This window comes from Pezoporus flaviventris, unplaced genomic scaffold, assembly GCF_033815535.1.
Source record: "Pezoporus flaviventris isolate CSIRO_AGI_PZ_B2104156 unplaced genomic scaffold, CSIRO_AGI_Pfla_v1 ptg000001l, whole genome shotgun sequence".
In the NCBI taxonomy this organism is placed as follows: Eukaryota; Metazoa; Chordata; class Aves; order Psittaciformes; family Psittacidae; genus Pezoporus; species Pezoporus flaviventris.
The window spans coordinates 9,194,820-9,208,300 of record NW_026892549.1 but is presented as its reverse complement, the minus strand read 5'-3'; the positions used below and the strand labels follow the sequence as shown (position 1 = coordinate 9,208,300).

General features: G+C 39.2%; 1 protein-coding gene across 14 annotated transcripts in view; it reads left to right on the top strand.

Annotated features, from left to right (window-relative positions):
- The window catches only part of NCKAP5 (NCK associated protein 5), a 507,525-nt gene that overhangs the window by 445,223 nt on the left and 48,821 nt on the right, over nt 1-13,481 (top strand). For 12 of the 14 annotated variants that reach the window (XM_061442407.1, XM_061442190.1, XM_061442334.1 and 9 more), the window contains one exon: nt 3,409-3,487. The exons of the other annotated variants lie outside the window; for them this stretch is intronic. In XM_061442407.1, coding sequence (XP_061298391.1) covers nt 3,409-3,487 — 79 coding nt within the window. The remainder of the gene's footprint in view (nt 1-3,408; nt 3,488-13,481) is intronic. 14 annotated transcript variants of the gene reach the window in all.

The window sequence follows — 13,481 nt, the reverse complement described above, 5'->3', positions numbered from 1 at the left end:
TTGCCCAGAAGGGGCCTTTCCCATGATGTTTTAAAGTCCAAGCACCAGGAAAACAGAGATGCTTTAACTTGATGAGCATTATTTTCTCATTCCTGATAGCTGTCCTGACCACATTCTTACGATGATTATTAACAATAATCACAATTTCCACCAAAAAGACTGAAAACCTGTGCCAAATGCAATACTGATCATGAAGTTAAGGCTGTCACTTTTGTTGTTCTGATAAAACCTAGTTACTGAACTACAGAACATGCAACTATTTCATCTGAGAGAATTTGAAACACAAATTCTTTGGGATGTGTTTTAAGGGTAAAACAAATTTCAAAAAGCTTCATTATGGGAACTGGAAAAACTCTTAGCTTAGTACTGATGTTTAAGATGCTTAAGGTTAAAATATCCCATGCATAGTTTCAACTTCAGGCAAGTGTTTAATGCTGATGTCTTTTCTAAGAACATCTGCAAGGTCATTTTTAAAACTTAACAGTGAATATATGCAGAATGAATATGTTTGAAAACTTTTTCCTCCTGACTCCTGTGGTATCATCTCTTCTTTCAAAATGTAGATGTCTCCTGCATTATAAAGCCACAAATTATAAGCATATCTAAGGCTGTCCTTGTAGTGTCACTGAAAGGAAACAGAGAGAGTGAAAGTCTGGAAATGTGCAATATGCAGGAAATTCAATCCAACTGATCTAGAACTTTGATAGCAAAGCAGAGCCCCTTATCAGAGCCACTCAGTTTTAACTATGCCCCATTTAATATGGTCCTGACAGCTTAGGGTATATCTTCACTGTACAGAAATACAAAAAAAAACTCTGCACACTGCTTCTACAGTTTCTTTCTGACTCATTATCTTCTAATGCTGGAATAATTTGCTGTGCTTTTTGTCTGTCATTTTGTGAAGTCTCTCTAAACATAGCAATAATAGTCATTTAAAACTCTAAGTATATGTTCAAGAAACATGCTTTGTTTTATCAGGTAACTGCAAAGATTGTTCTTAATATACAAAAATAATGGAGAACTGCTAATTATACTATTTCATTATTAAGGGCATGTTAGTTACAGGGAAAAGGCATTACCTGTCATATACAATACACTCCCTTATTCATGGGAAATCAAAGTATTTTTTGTATTCTTTTTTAAGATGAAGTTACATAATATGCTTCATCTTTTCGAGTTTCATATTATGTTTTTTTGTGTCACTTAATTCCTGAAAGAAATACCTAGTGCCAAAAGACTGGGGACATTTAGAATAACAGTACTAAAACCATGCTTACGGTTCTTAATGCTAACCTGTGAAAGAGATATACCTTAAGATTCCACAGTATGTAATATTTCATCTTATGCTCCAAACTTCTGCAAGAAAAACAATGCAAAGTTTTTAAATTCAGAGTTCATGCATCTTATTACTATAATTTCCAGTTATTCTTTGGTGTCTGCTTACTTTGAAGCAGATTTCAAAGGACTGTGAGACAGCTGTGACTGAAAAGTCACATGCAGTAGAATGGCCTGTTGTGCATTTTTTTGCTTGTAAAAAAGACAAAACAAATTCTTTCAGAGAAAACAGCATAAATCTTTTGAAAAGCCCTAAACTATGAAGATTTCTTTTTTTGAACAATGCAAAGTGCATTCAACCATACAGGTTTAGCGTCGAAGCTGCTGTATTTATATACTGCTTCTTTAAATCCTGGCCATAACATTTTTTAACATTAATTTCCTAGCAAGTTTTTCCTTTCAAGCCTATTTAATTTTTGATGGTTAAATCTCTTCCCTTATGATGTGCCAGGTAAAGACTTGGGGCCCTGTTACACTGTAACATATGCACCAATTACATCTGATTCTGTTCATGCAAGCAATGTTATTGCTTGACTGCCACTAAATTTATGGAAAAAGCAATGTTCCACCAATGGCGGCCTTGTGCTTTCACCTTCAGAGGGATACGCTTCCCGTTAGTGTTCATCAAAAAAGCACTTTGTTCTAAAGGCCAGCCAACAGAAATACATAATCCTTTAGCTCACACCAAGGATATTCCACATTCTCCAATACTTTTTCATGTCCTTGGCTGGAGCTTAAGGTGAGATACAATCATTTTTGTGCTGCACTGCTTCATTTCATCTATGTGATTTTATTACAACCCAGTGTAATTTAGAAAAGCCACGGGCTTTACTTTGTGAGGTGGAAGTGTGGCACCAAAATCGAGACACCAGGAGCTTTGTGTAGCACTGTCTGTCTGCAGTCTGTGTGTTTGGGGAATACCCAGAGATCTATCCTAATACTGTGAAATGTCACATCAGCAGTAAGCCACAGACTGCCATGCAGTCTGCAAATGTGAGAAATTGTTCTGCCCATTCTTTGCATGATCACATACTCTTGTCTTAATTTTCCATAGCCTGAAGAGCGTTACTTCAGAAGAAAAAAAGATGTAATCAAATCTCTGGGATTAGGAGATTATAAATGCACTTTATTTAGATGAAGAGCAAGTCTTTCATGTTTTACTTTCATGAGGCTAGTCACAGGAGGTCAGTAAGGCTACTAGTGTAAGCCAGACAAGCAGAATATATACTATGGTCAAAGATACGGCATGCAAATGATGATAAATTCTATTGGGTTATATTGCAGAAGATATTTAATGTTATTGTGGATGTGCTGTAAGTAGTTTAAAACAGCAGAGGGACTAATAAATAGGTTAAAATCTTTGAGACAGATACTGAAAATATTTTTTTTTCTGCAGTGCTGGCTTTCCTTCTCTCACCACCCTGAAAGTATCTTCATTCCTGTTTATGTATCATGGCAGAGAAATGCGTCCCTGGATCTGAATTATGGTTTCTGATGGCATGTAATGGAAGGGGTTTTCACCATATGCTAGGAAGATACCCAGGTTATATATACACTTGGGAAATAGTGCAGAAGAACAGCAAAAAATATGCCTTCATCTGAAAAATAGAATATCTAGGGGATTTGATTAACATATACTTGAATAAAGCATGTAGGCTCTTAGTGTGCCCTGCATTCTTAAATTAATTTTTTCTCTCTGTTTAGCTCATTACTGCTTTTAAATAGGAGTGGAAACAAAAATGCCAGAGTTCTGTGTTTGCAAACTGAACTACAGAGATACCGTATCATGTATTAAGTTCACTTTTTTTTTGGCTTAGAATGTGAAACATGGTATTTCTAGAGAGAAGCAAAGAGGTCAGAACAACTGCAGAAAAGAGTTTTCCATTTGAGGAATTACATCTTCCAAGGGTATTTTTTGACTGCTGCATGCTACTGTTCATAGAATGAAGTCTTCCACTCTTAGGTGCCCTGTAACTTTATTCTGGTTTATTTCTGAAAAGATATTCTCTAGTTATCCTGAAGCAACATGACTGAGACAGATTTTCTTCACTTTTGTTGTTGTACTATGTACAGGCTAAAGTAGTCACAGAAAACCTGCAAGAAGAAGAGGAGGACACCATGACAAGGACTACATGTCAGAGTCATGTGATAGGTACAAAATTATGTTTTACGCTGGATTTTATTGCTGTCAGTTCTTAGGGAAAAAAAAACAAACATGTTTAGTTCTCATTATTTATTTGTTTGCCCTCCTAATGTTAGCTTTAGCATTCATTTAGCTCTGTTCCTGGATAACCTGATTTCACCAACTATATAAAAAAAAATGGGTACATACCATTAGCAGTTGTGGGTCAGTTCAATGCTGACAGAAGGGCTTTGGAATCTGGCCAAGAAAGATCATTTCAGCATCCAAAACTAGATGATTACATATAGTGCCTTAATTCAAGGGCAGTTGTGCATGATACTTTCAGTGGGAATATTACTGATATGCTGTAAGTCTGTCATCTGGCCTTGAATTCAGAATAAAATTCTGAATAGCAGAATAATTTCTGTAATGAACTAAACCAGAGGGAGTAGCAAAAGAGGTGTCTGTTCAAAAGACCTTAAAGCTGTTCCCTTTGTAGGCAGAGACTGCAGCAATGGTTAGAATCTGATTCAGTGTTTTCAGGTCACTGTAAGTGATTTAGCTAGCCAGAAGCTCTTTTATTTCACTAATATTGTCAACTTAGCAAGTGTGGCTGAACAGAGGTATCATGTTGAAATACACTTGTCTTTGAGGTAGTAGGAAAGTGTTTGCATACTGTGTTGACACCTTTTCAGTCTCAAATTCAGCCAAATAAACTCTGGCTATCTTACTTGCCAAAAAGATCCCTAAAACTCTATGAACCCAGCCATAACTTAGCTCCATTACAGCAACCAAATAACAAGAACTTCAAACAATGCAGTGAAGGGATTCTGTGAGTGGGTAGGCACTAGTCCTGAAAAGAGAAATACATACTCCTCACTCTGTGAGTTAAAAGACTTACTTTCTGTTACTCAGAATTGTCCAAAAGAGTATAACTCACTCGAGATTGTTCAGAATTATTTTCCCTCAGAATTATTTTGTCTCCATCCCAAAATTCTCAAAACTTCTACTTTGAATTGATGTGAAATGTTTGGGTTTAATTTTTTAATCCAGATACTGAACAATTGAAAACAGCTATTTGCAGAGCTTTTTTCTTTTCAGACACCAGTATAATTGGTGGTTGTGGCTGAGACCTAATTGCTATATATTTCAACATATTACTTTGGTAGTACATCCTGTAATATGTCATGCAGGTAGCTTTGAGAGTGTTAATGTTTTCCTTCTCCTACAGGCTCCAAATCTGAGTCTCTGACAGGATATAGTGGTTCTGGAGCAGCTTGGTTGGCATTCCCCAAAGTCAGAGTTCAGTTGTGCCTTAGGTTCATGAGGCCCTCAGTTTGGAGAGGTCATCTCTGTGGGTCCAGCCCTCTTGTGCACCAGAGTCCTTTTTTGCAAAGACAGGAGCGTTTTCTTCACTTTTTTCAGGGCTGATGACATCAATAAAGTGACAGGTAGGTCTGTGGCCCAGGTCTATCCAGGTCCACAGTAAGTAATGCTACAGAGCAGTGCTACAGGCAGTGCTGCCCTTGGGGGATTTCTATAGCTTGTAACAAAGACTTTTTCATCATCTGAATTATACCAATTGCAAAAGCATCTTCTTTTCCTTAGACAATGCCATCTCTTAAATGCTCAACACAGGATGCCAGCTATCCCTATTCTGTCAAACCATCTAGAGTAACACAAGGAAATTGCTCTGAGGATCTAGCTGTTAATGTCAGGAAGTTTTGATGATGGGAGACGTTATATGAAATGGGTTGTATTGGCACAGTAAAAATAATACAAATCTAGGCAAATTTGTTAATATCAGCACAATGAGTCCTAATGCAGGGTGTACGAGTGGTTACTTATTTGAGCAGGACAAGCCGAAGCCTAGGAAATTAGAAGCATAGATCTAAATGCACTTCCTGAATACTCCTATATCAGTATCATGCTGTGCTTTGGTCCTCTCTCATCAGGCAATATTTTATCTTACATTTGTGTTTTTTATGCTGCATGTTGCATTGCTCTTTGTGGATAGCAAGATTTCCTAGGTCTTACTCAGATTCTTTTACCAAATTCTTTGACAGAGATTCTGGCTTTTTTCTAATACAGAGGACTTCATAGATAGATACTGTTTTTTTTTTTCAGGACTGAAACTCTATCCAGCTTTAGGAAACATTCATTTGGAACATTTGCCATGTCACCTTGCAGTTTTTAGTCAAAGCCATACACAAGGAGGAACTTGTAAAGATTATAAAAAACTTGTTGGTATGGAGAATTATCTGAGATGGGAGAGAGACAAATTTGGCTTGCTTTACTATCAGCTCCTAGGCTTCTGGTTGTCAGAAGCAGAAGGGAATACAGGAAGGATAGCTCTGTAAATGCTGAGCCTTGCTGCCATCAAGCACATGAGCCAGGTCCTTAGTCTGGTCAAAGAGAGCCTGGTGGAGGCTTGTGGTCTGTCTTTTTCATTGAACAGTTTCACTGGGGGGGGGGGGGAGGTGTGGTGTGTATGTCTTCCAGAACAGGAACATTTTTGAAATCTTGAAAATTTCAGTGGGCTGTAAGTTTCTTACTGCATTCTTCACTATTGTAAGCACTAATTAAAAAACAAAACAAAACAAAACCAAAGGCCACTGTGGTTTTGTAGCTGCACATTAAGGAGTTTGTTCTACTGTTTTTGATCTAAACTGTTAACCAAATATTGCTGAAAGTCTAGAAGATGTAGAAGGGCTATGATTAAGCAGGGAAGATGTTCTCTACATAATAGGAAAAATATGTTGCTGTAGTTACCACTGTAAAATACCTATATTGACATCAGTTCTGCCCAGTTAGCTAATAAACATATACATATAACTGAACCGTCTTCAAGCTTGATATCATGTAAGACAATGCTGGTTCATCACGTTCTAATAATAACTCCTAGGTATGTTATATAAAAACCATGTAAAATGCCAGTTGCTAGGTTTTCAATTCATTGTTAGTTGTTATAAACAAATTCAAGTATTTAGCCGTCTTTGGATTTGCTAAATTGAAAGAATGGAGTGTGATATAAAATTTCTCTTCTAGTATACCTGTATCTCAGGAGCACATGATCATTTCCATATGAAGCAGTCTGTATTGTATTTAAACATATATTTAAAACATTTTTTTTAAACGTAAAACAAAAATACATTATGCCCTGGATGCTTTTGCTGTATTGTCAGCGTGAATACCAGATGTGGTCCTGGAAGCACAGACGCTACTTGTGCTGCCACTTCCCACAGACAGGAGACCTAAGAATCCCTGAGCATCATTTTCAGGTCCAGAGCTCCTTTCTTAATCCCATTGCAATAAAGTGGCTGGATTTTGAAAGAGTGATGAAGTGGGAAATCCTAAAGTACCGAGTATGAGGAGGGACATCATAACAAGGTTGACTTTCCCCAGCTCAGACATGTACAGCAGAGTCTCCAAATATTCTTGTAACTAAAATTCAGCTATTGTTTCAAATTAGCAGCCACTCCTGGGAAAGTGTGAGTGCATTAATTATAATGTACTAAACAGTTTTCAGTAAAACAGTGTCCTGGGTTGGGCTGTAAGAATTATTTTTCCCCTTCTAGTAGCTGGTGCAGTGCTGTGCTCTTGACTTCAGTCTGAGAACAATGCTGATAACACACCGCTGGTTTTAGTTGTTGCTAAGTAATGTTTACTCTGATCAAGGACTTTTCAGTCTCAGGCTCTGCCAGGGAGGAGGGGCATAGGAAGCTGGGAGGAAGCAGAGACAGGGCACCTGACTCAAACTAGCCAAAGGGCCATTCCATACCACAGCATGTCATACCAATATATAAACTGGGGGTAGTTACCCGGACGGCTCAGATCGCTTCTCAGGTCAGGATGGGTATCGGTCCGCGGGTGGTGAGCAGTTGTATTGTGCATCACTTGTGTTTATTGTTTTCCTTCTGTTACTTTCTCCTTTTAGTTTTATATTCTCTCCCCTTGTTATTTCCCTTATCGTTATTATTATTGGTGGCAGCAGTAGTGGTTTTGTATTGTACCTTAGTTACTGGACTGTTCTTACCTCAACCCCTGGGATTTATATTCCTTCAATTCTCTTCCCCATCCCTCTGGGATGGGGGGGAGAAGAAAGGGAGGGGAGTGAGTGAGCGGCTGGTTCTGAGTTGCTGGCTTGGCCTAAACCATGACAAACAGCTTCAAGGGAAAAGCCAGAAATCCATGCAAGCAAACGAATGCTAATTACTGTAGAATTCACTCTGGCAGACAATTTCACACAAAAATACTATGTTATACAGTAGCAGTCATGCCAAAGACGATTATAGTATTCATTTTTTATGGCTAAAATATGGGTACCTTGAAGGAACAGAAGTATTTTTGGTTGTGCAGGTGCCTACACAAAATAAAATGTTCTTGACCTTGGAGTTTTTTTTTAGGAATATGTATCTGTAATGAAGAGGAAACTTAGTCATAATTAATCATATCACCCTTTGGTGGTGTTGTAAACCTGTGCTGAGGCTGAAGAAGGGAAGACAGTGTGCCGTTTTCTCAGACATCAATGCTTTGGTGGTTTTCCAAACCCCATGTATGAAAGCTATATAATTTCTCTGGGTCCAGTTTTCTTTACTGTTTGTCATTCCAGATGGGTGACAAGTTTACTAGAGAAGTGAGTTAATATTAAATGTGCCTTTTGCTAATTATATACTCCAGCTTCACACAAAATACATTCTCAGCATATATTCACCAGCCTACGTAGGCTAATAAGCAGTGTCTGAGGTCTCAAGTTCTTAAATTTATACTCAGGATTCAATAAAAAAAAGATTATTTTTTTTTCACAGATATTTCTATGTGTGAATATGCTTATTCACCATAGTGGATTTGCAGTGATCATTCTATCCTTAGCAGTTCCTAAATTAATCAAACAGGTGCTTCTGGTCTAAAGCACAAAACTTCAGGGAGTACATGAAAACATGGACAGTTCATATAAAGGAGTTATTTTATTGAACTGGAGAGTTTTTTGCTTTCAGATAGTATCTTTAATATGTCACTTGAACTAAAGGGACAGATTCATTCTTTAATGAAAGCCTGTTGAACTTTGACGTCAGGGACATCACTATAGGTAAGCTTTCTCCTTGGAACGACATCACTGGTAAAAATAAAAGTGAAAAAATAATCTGAATATATCTGCATTTCACTTGAGCATTGTGGGTACTCTAGAGAGCAAATACTTGATAAGCAAGAATTGGCAATAGCAATCCAAAATATATCAGGGTGTTGTTGGTGATACCTGCTCTGTTGGAAGCACAAGATACTACCTGCTAAAGCTGTATTGGGAGTTAATTCCCAAAGGCAGTCTGGGGCTAGATCCACGGTAGAAAGATTCACAGTTATTGTAAAGAAATTAGCTGTGGCATTGACCCCTGTTGTTTGTTTGGAGTGTTCCTAGTTAAACTCAGAGCCAGGCGAAGATTATGAAGATAAATACAGTCTGTATTTTTGAAACTTTGAAGAAACAATTCAGCCTAATTTTTGTCGAATTTTCATTAGAGGTCCAGGTCAGTTGCTCAGAATTGATTCATCCAACATTAAATGGGAGCCTTGTAGATACTGCCATTTCTGTAATACAGAGAAAATGCCTGCAGCTACTTGAAAGGGTTTTGAAAAGCTAGATACAGGGTTGGGCTTACGCATTATCAAAGCAACATTAAAAGTGCATTGTAGACTTTGCTCCTTTGTGCTAGAACAAAAGCACACACTGAGGTCAAGGGATTCTTTTGTAGCTCTGCTGTAGCCCAGCACTCAATTCCATTAAAGTTCTTGATAATCATCTGCTTTATAACAGGCTTTATCATCATTTTTTCTACTTCCCAAGAACAACCTTGCAGAAGGTTTTTGCAGTTTAATTTAAGGCAGTCTGGTCAGAAAAGGGAAGATCTGTCTTTTAAGCCACTTTTTCGAATTTGGCTTCTTTAGAGAGCATTTGGTTGAATCCCTTAGTTGCCTAATGTTCCAGAGAGAAAGTGTTGTTGGTATTTTAGAATGTTGCATTATGTTTTAAAGTCCGCCCAGTTAAGCTTTATACGCAGCAAAGTGACCAAATTACGTTTTTAGTAGAAACCAGGAATGTCCTTCATGCCAAGTTTTATAGATAAGTTGCTAGCAACTTGATAGCAGTTTTATAGGTACACCAACAGCAAACAAAGTACATATGGGTGGGTTTGACTTAGAATGAAATGTCTGCATTATAATTTATTTGCATTGAGGTATCAGTAATAAAGATCATAGCCTTATCTGTGTATTCTGATATTGTTTTAGTAACCATACCATGAAACTGCATATATGATAATTAAAAAACAAACTACGTAAGCAGACTTTTCTATGAGGAGAAGGGCCGCATTCTTTTGAGTAGTTCAGGTAAATTTGTTGGTCTCTGACTCCTCTTTTCATTCAAATTCTTCTATATGGGTTTACCCATTTACTGCTGAGATATTCTTATCTCACTTTTGCTGTCATACTTGTTGACCTACATCATTTAAAAGCAGTGGTCACTCTTTACTACCTATGAGGTGCCCCAGTATTGCTCATTATCTGACTCCCCAAAAATGAAGACCACAATACAGATCCTGCCCTTTCCTTCTTTTTTTTTTTTTTCCTGTATCAATTCTGAATCTGGATCTGATGAATACTGGAACTGAAAAAGTATATTTCAAAATCTGTTTCTGAATGTGCCGTTTAATTTACCTATTCATAATGCTTAATTATCTAAGTTATCTATGGGCCTATTCCAAAGCCTGGTGAAAACAACAGCACTTCATCTGCTTGTTTAGTAATCATAGAATCATAAAATCAGAGTGGTTTGGGTTGGAAGGGACCTTAAATATCATCTGTTTCCAATCCCCCTGTCATGGGCAGGAACACCTTCCACTAGAACAGGTTTCTCAAAGACCATTACAACCTAGCCTTAGATCTTTAGGCCCAGTTATAATTAAACTTGGCTAGGGATGTGAAAGATAACAGGAAGGGATTCTATAGGTACATTCAGAATAAAAGACAGACTAGGGACAACATGGGCCCTCTCCAGAAGCTATTGGGAGAACTGGCTACCCTGGATTTGGAGAAGGCTGAGATTCTTAATGACTTCTTTGCCTCTGTCTTCACTGGCAAATGCTCTGACCACACCACCCTAGTCTTGGAAGGCAGATGCAGGGACTGTGAGAATAAAGACCTTAGGCCCACTGTAGGAGAGGATCTGGTTTGAGACCATATTAAGAACCTGAACATGCACAAGTCCATGGGACCTGATGAAATCCATCCGTGGGTCCTGAAGGAGCTGGCAAATGAAGTTGCTAAGCCGCTGGCCATCATATTTGAAAAATCATGGCAGTCAGGTGAGGTTCCTGACAAACTGGAAAAAGGGAAATATAACCCCCATTTTGAGAAGGGGAAAATGGATGACCCAGGCAATTACAGAGCAGTCAGTCTCACCTCTGTGCTTGGCAAAATCTTGGAGCAGATTCTCCTGGAAGGCATGCTAAGGCACATGAAAAACAACAAGGTGCTTGGTGACAGCCAGCATGGCTTCACTGAGGGGAAATCCTGCCTGACCAATTTGGTGGCCTTCTATGATGGGGCTACAGATTCTGATGGACAGGGGGAGAGCAGTTGATGTCATCTACCTGGACTTGTGCAAAGCATTCGACACTGTCCCACATGACATCCTTGTCTCTAAATTGGAGAGACATCAATTTGATGGATGGACCACTCGGTGGATAAAGAACTGGCTGGATGGCCGCACACAAAGAGTTGTGGTCAATGGCTCAATGTCCAGCTGGAGACCAGTAATGAGTGGTGTCTCTCAGGGATCAGTGTTGGGACCAGTGTTGTTCAGCATCTTTGTTGTTGACATGGACAGTGGGATTGAGTGCACCCTCAGCAATTTTGCCGATGACACCAAGCTGTGTGGTTCGGTTGATACCCTGGAGGGAAGGAATGCCATCCAGAGGGACCTTGACATGTTTGTGAGGTGGGCTGATGCCAACCTTATGAGGTTTAACCATGCCAAGTGCAAGGTCCTACACCTGGGTCAGAGCAATCCCAGGCACACCTACAGGTTGGGCAGAGAAGAGATTCAGAACAGCCCTGTGGAGAAGGACTTGGAGGTATTGGTCGATGAGAAACTGAACATGAGCTGGCAGTGTGCACTCGCAGCCCAGAAAGCCAACTGTATCCTGGGCTGCATCAAAAGCAGCGTGACCAGCAGGTTAAAGGAGGTGATCCTGCCCCTCTGCTCTGCTCTTGTGAGACCTCACTTGGAGTATTGTGTGCAGTTCTGGTGTCCTCAGCATAAAAAGGACAAGTCCAGAGGAGGGCCATGAGGAGGATCAGGGGACTGGAGCACCTGCCGTATGAAGATAGGCTGAGAAAGTTGGGGCTGTTCAGCTTGGACAAGAGAAGGCTGTGTGGAGACCTCACAGCAGCCTTCCAGTATCTGAAGGGGGCCTATAGGGATGCTGGGGAGGGACTCTTCATTAGGGACTGCTGTGATAGGACAAGGGGTAATGGGTTAAAACTTAAACAGGGGAAGTTCAGATTGGATATAAAGAAGAAGTTCTTTACTGTAAGGGTGGTGAGGCACTGGAATGGGTTGCCCAGGGAGGTTGTGAATGCTCCATCCCTGGAGAGTTCAAGGCCAGGTTGGACAGAGCCTTGGGTGGCATGTTTTAGTGTGAGGTGTCTCTACCCATGGCAGGGTCGTGTTGGAACTAGCTGTTCTTAAGGTCCTTTCCAGCCCTAACTATTCTACAGTTTTCAGGGATGAGGCAGCAACAGCTTCTCTGGGCAACCTGTTCCAATGTCTCACCACCCTCATATAAATACACTTGCACCAAGCTTCCAGTAAGACAAGAAAAAATACTTTTGCTAAACAGAGGACTTGGATTTAACTACCATCATCTAAATCACTGGAACTTTGGGTGTTTTTACTGGAGTACTAAGTAAACAGTTATTGAATTCGTGTTTTCTCTTTGTCAGGGAATGGGAAGGAAACAAGATTGATTAATGTGGTAAATACATTGTCTGACATGCATCATCCAAAACCATGTCCATTAAGCCTGACATATTTGAGCAAATACATTTACATTAAAGAACCCTCAAAACCTGGAGACAGATTATATGAGGTCTGTAATGAATTACTGAGATAAATGTAACAGAATAAGTGACAGAGGAAAGACAGTGAAGAAAATGATCTGTATTACAGGCTGTGCATTCAGTAAAGTGAGGTGATGCACATCACTGTGGAGAAGCAAAAGTATAATCCAGAAGTTGCTTAAATGTCAGGGAATTCCTTGGAAGCATCTAATACATTTAATGAAGAACAATATTCGGCTGATAAAAATGTATTTTGACCACAAAAGAAATCCTCTCTTGTCATGAAGTCTCAGTTGCTGAGAAAACAATTTATCACTGTCACTGTCGATTCCTTTCACCAGGTCATTGATAGAAGTGGAGAAGAAACATTTAGCATCATCTTATCACTGATATACCAGTTGAATCATTCAATTACACATGATCAAATAAAGGAAAAAATGTTTGGCTTATTTTCCCCATCGCCACCCAGTAAAGCTGTGGAATACCTAGAAGCCTCTACATGTGAGGTTGCTGTCTGTAAAAGCCATCAAACAAAACTAGTTATGACCAAATCTGTTTCCAGCTTGTGTCTGTTCTTATTTTGAATTTGCATGCTCAAAAATGTTATGTTTTGATGCAAACAAGGTATTCTATTTTTCATTAATGCTCTGTACCTGAGTAACAGTACAAGTATGCATGCAATTTGTACATCAGTACAAAGCCATTTTCTAAAGCCCTATGTGCATGTGGAAGCTGACAGGTAGGTGCTAAATCTGTAGACTGTGTTGCTTTAGTAGTTGTGTGGTTCCTGGGCTGAAGCTTTGAAATAGGGCTTAAGTGTAGCAGGCAACTTAACATGCTCACTTGCTAGATGTAACTAGCTTGGATGTTAATCCAAAGGACTAGGTTCCCAATTGCTAAAACAATG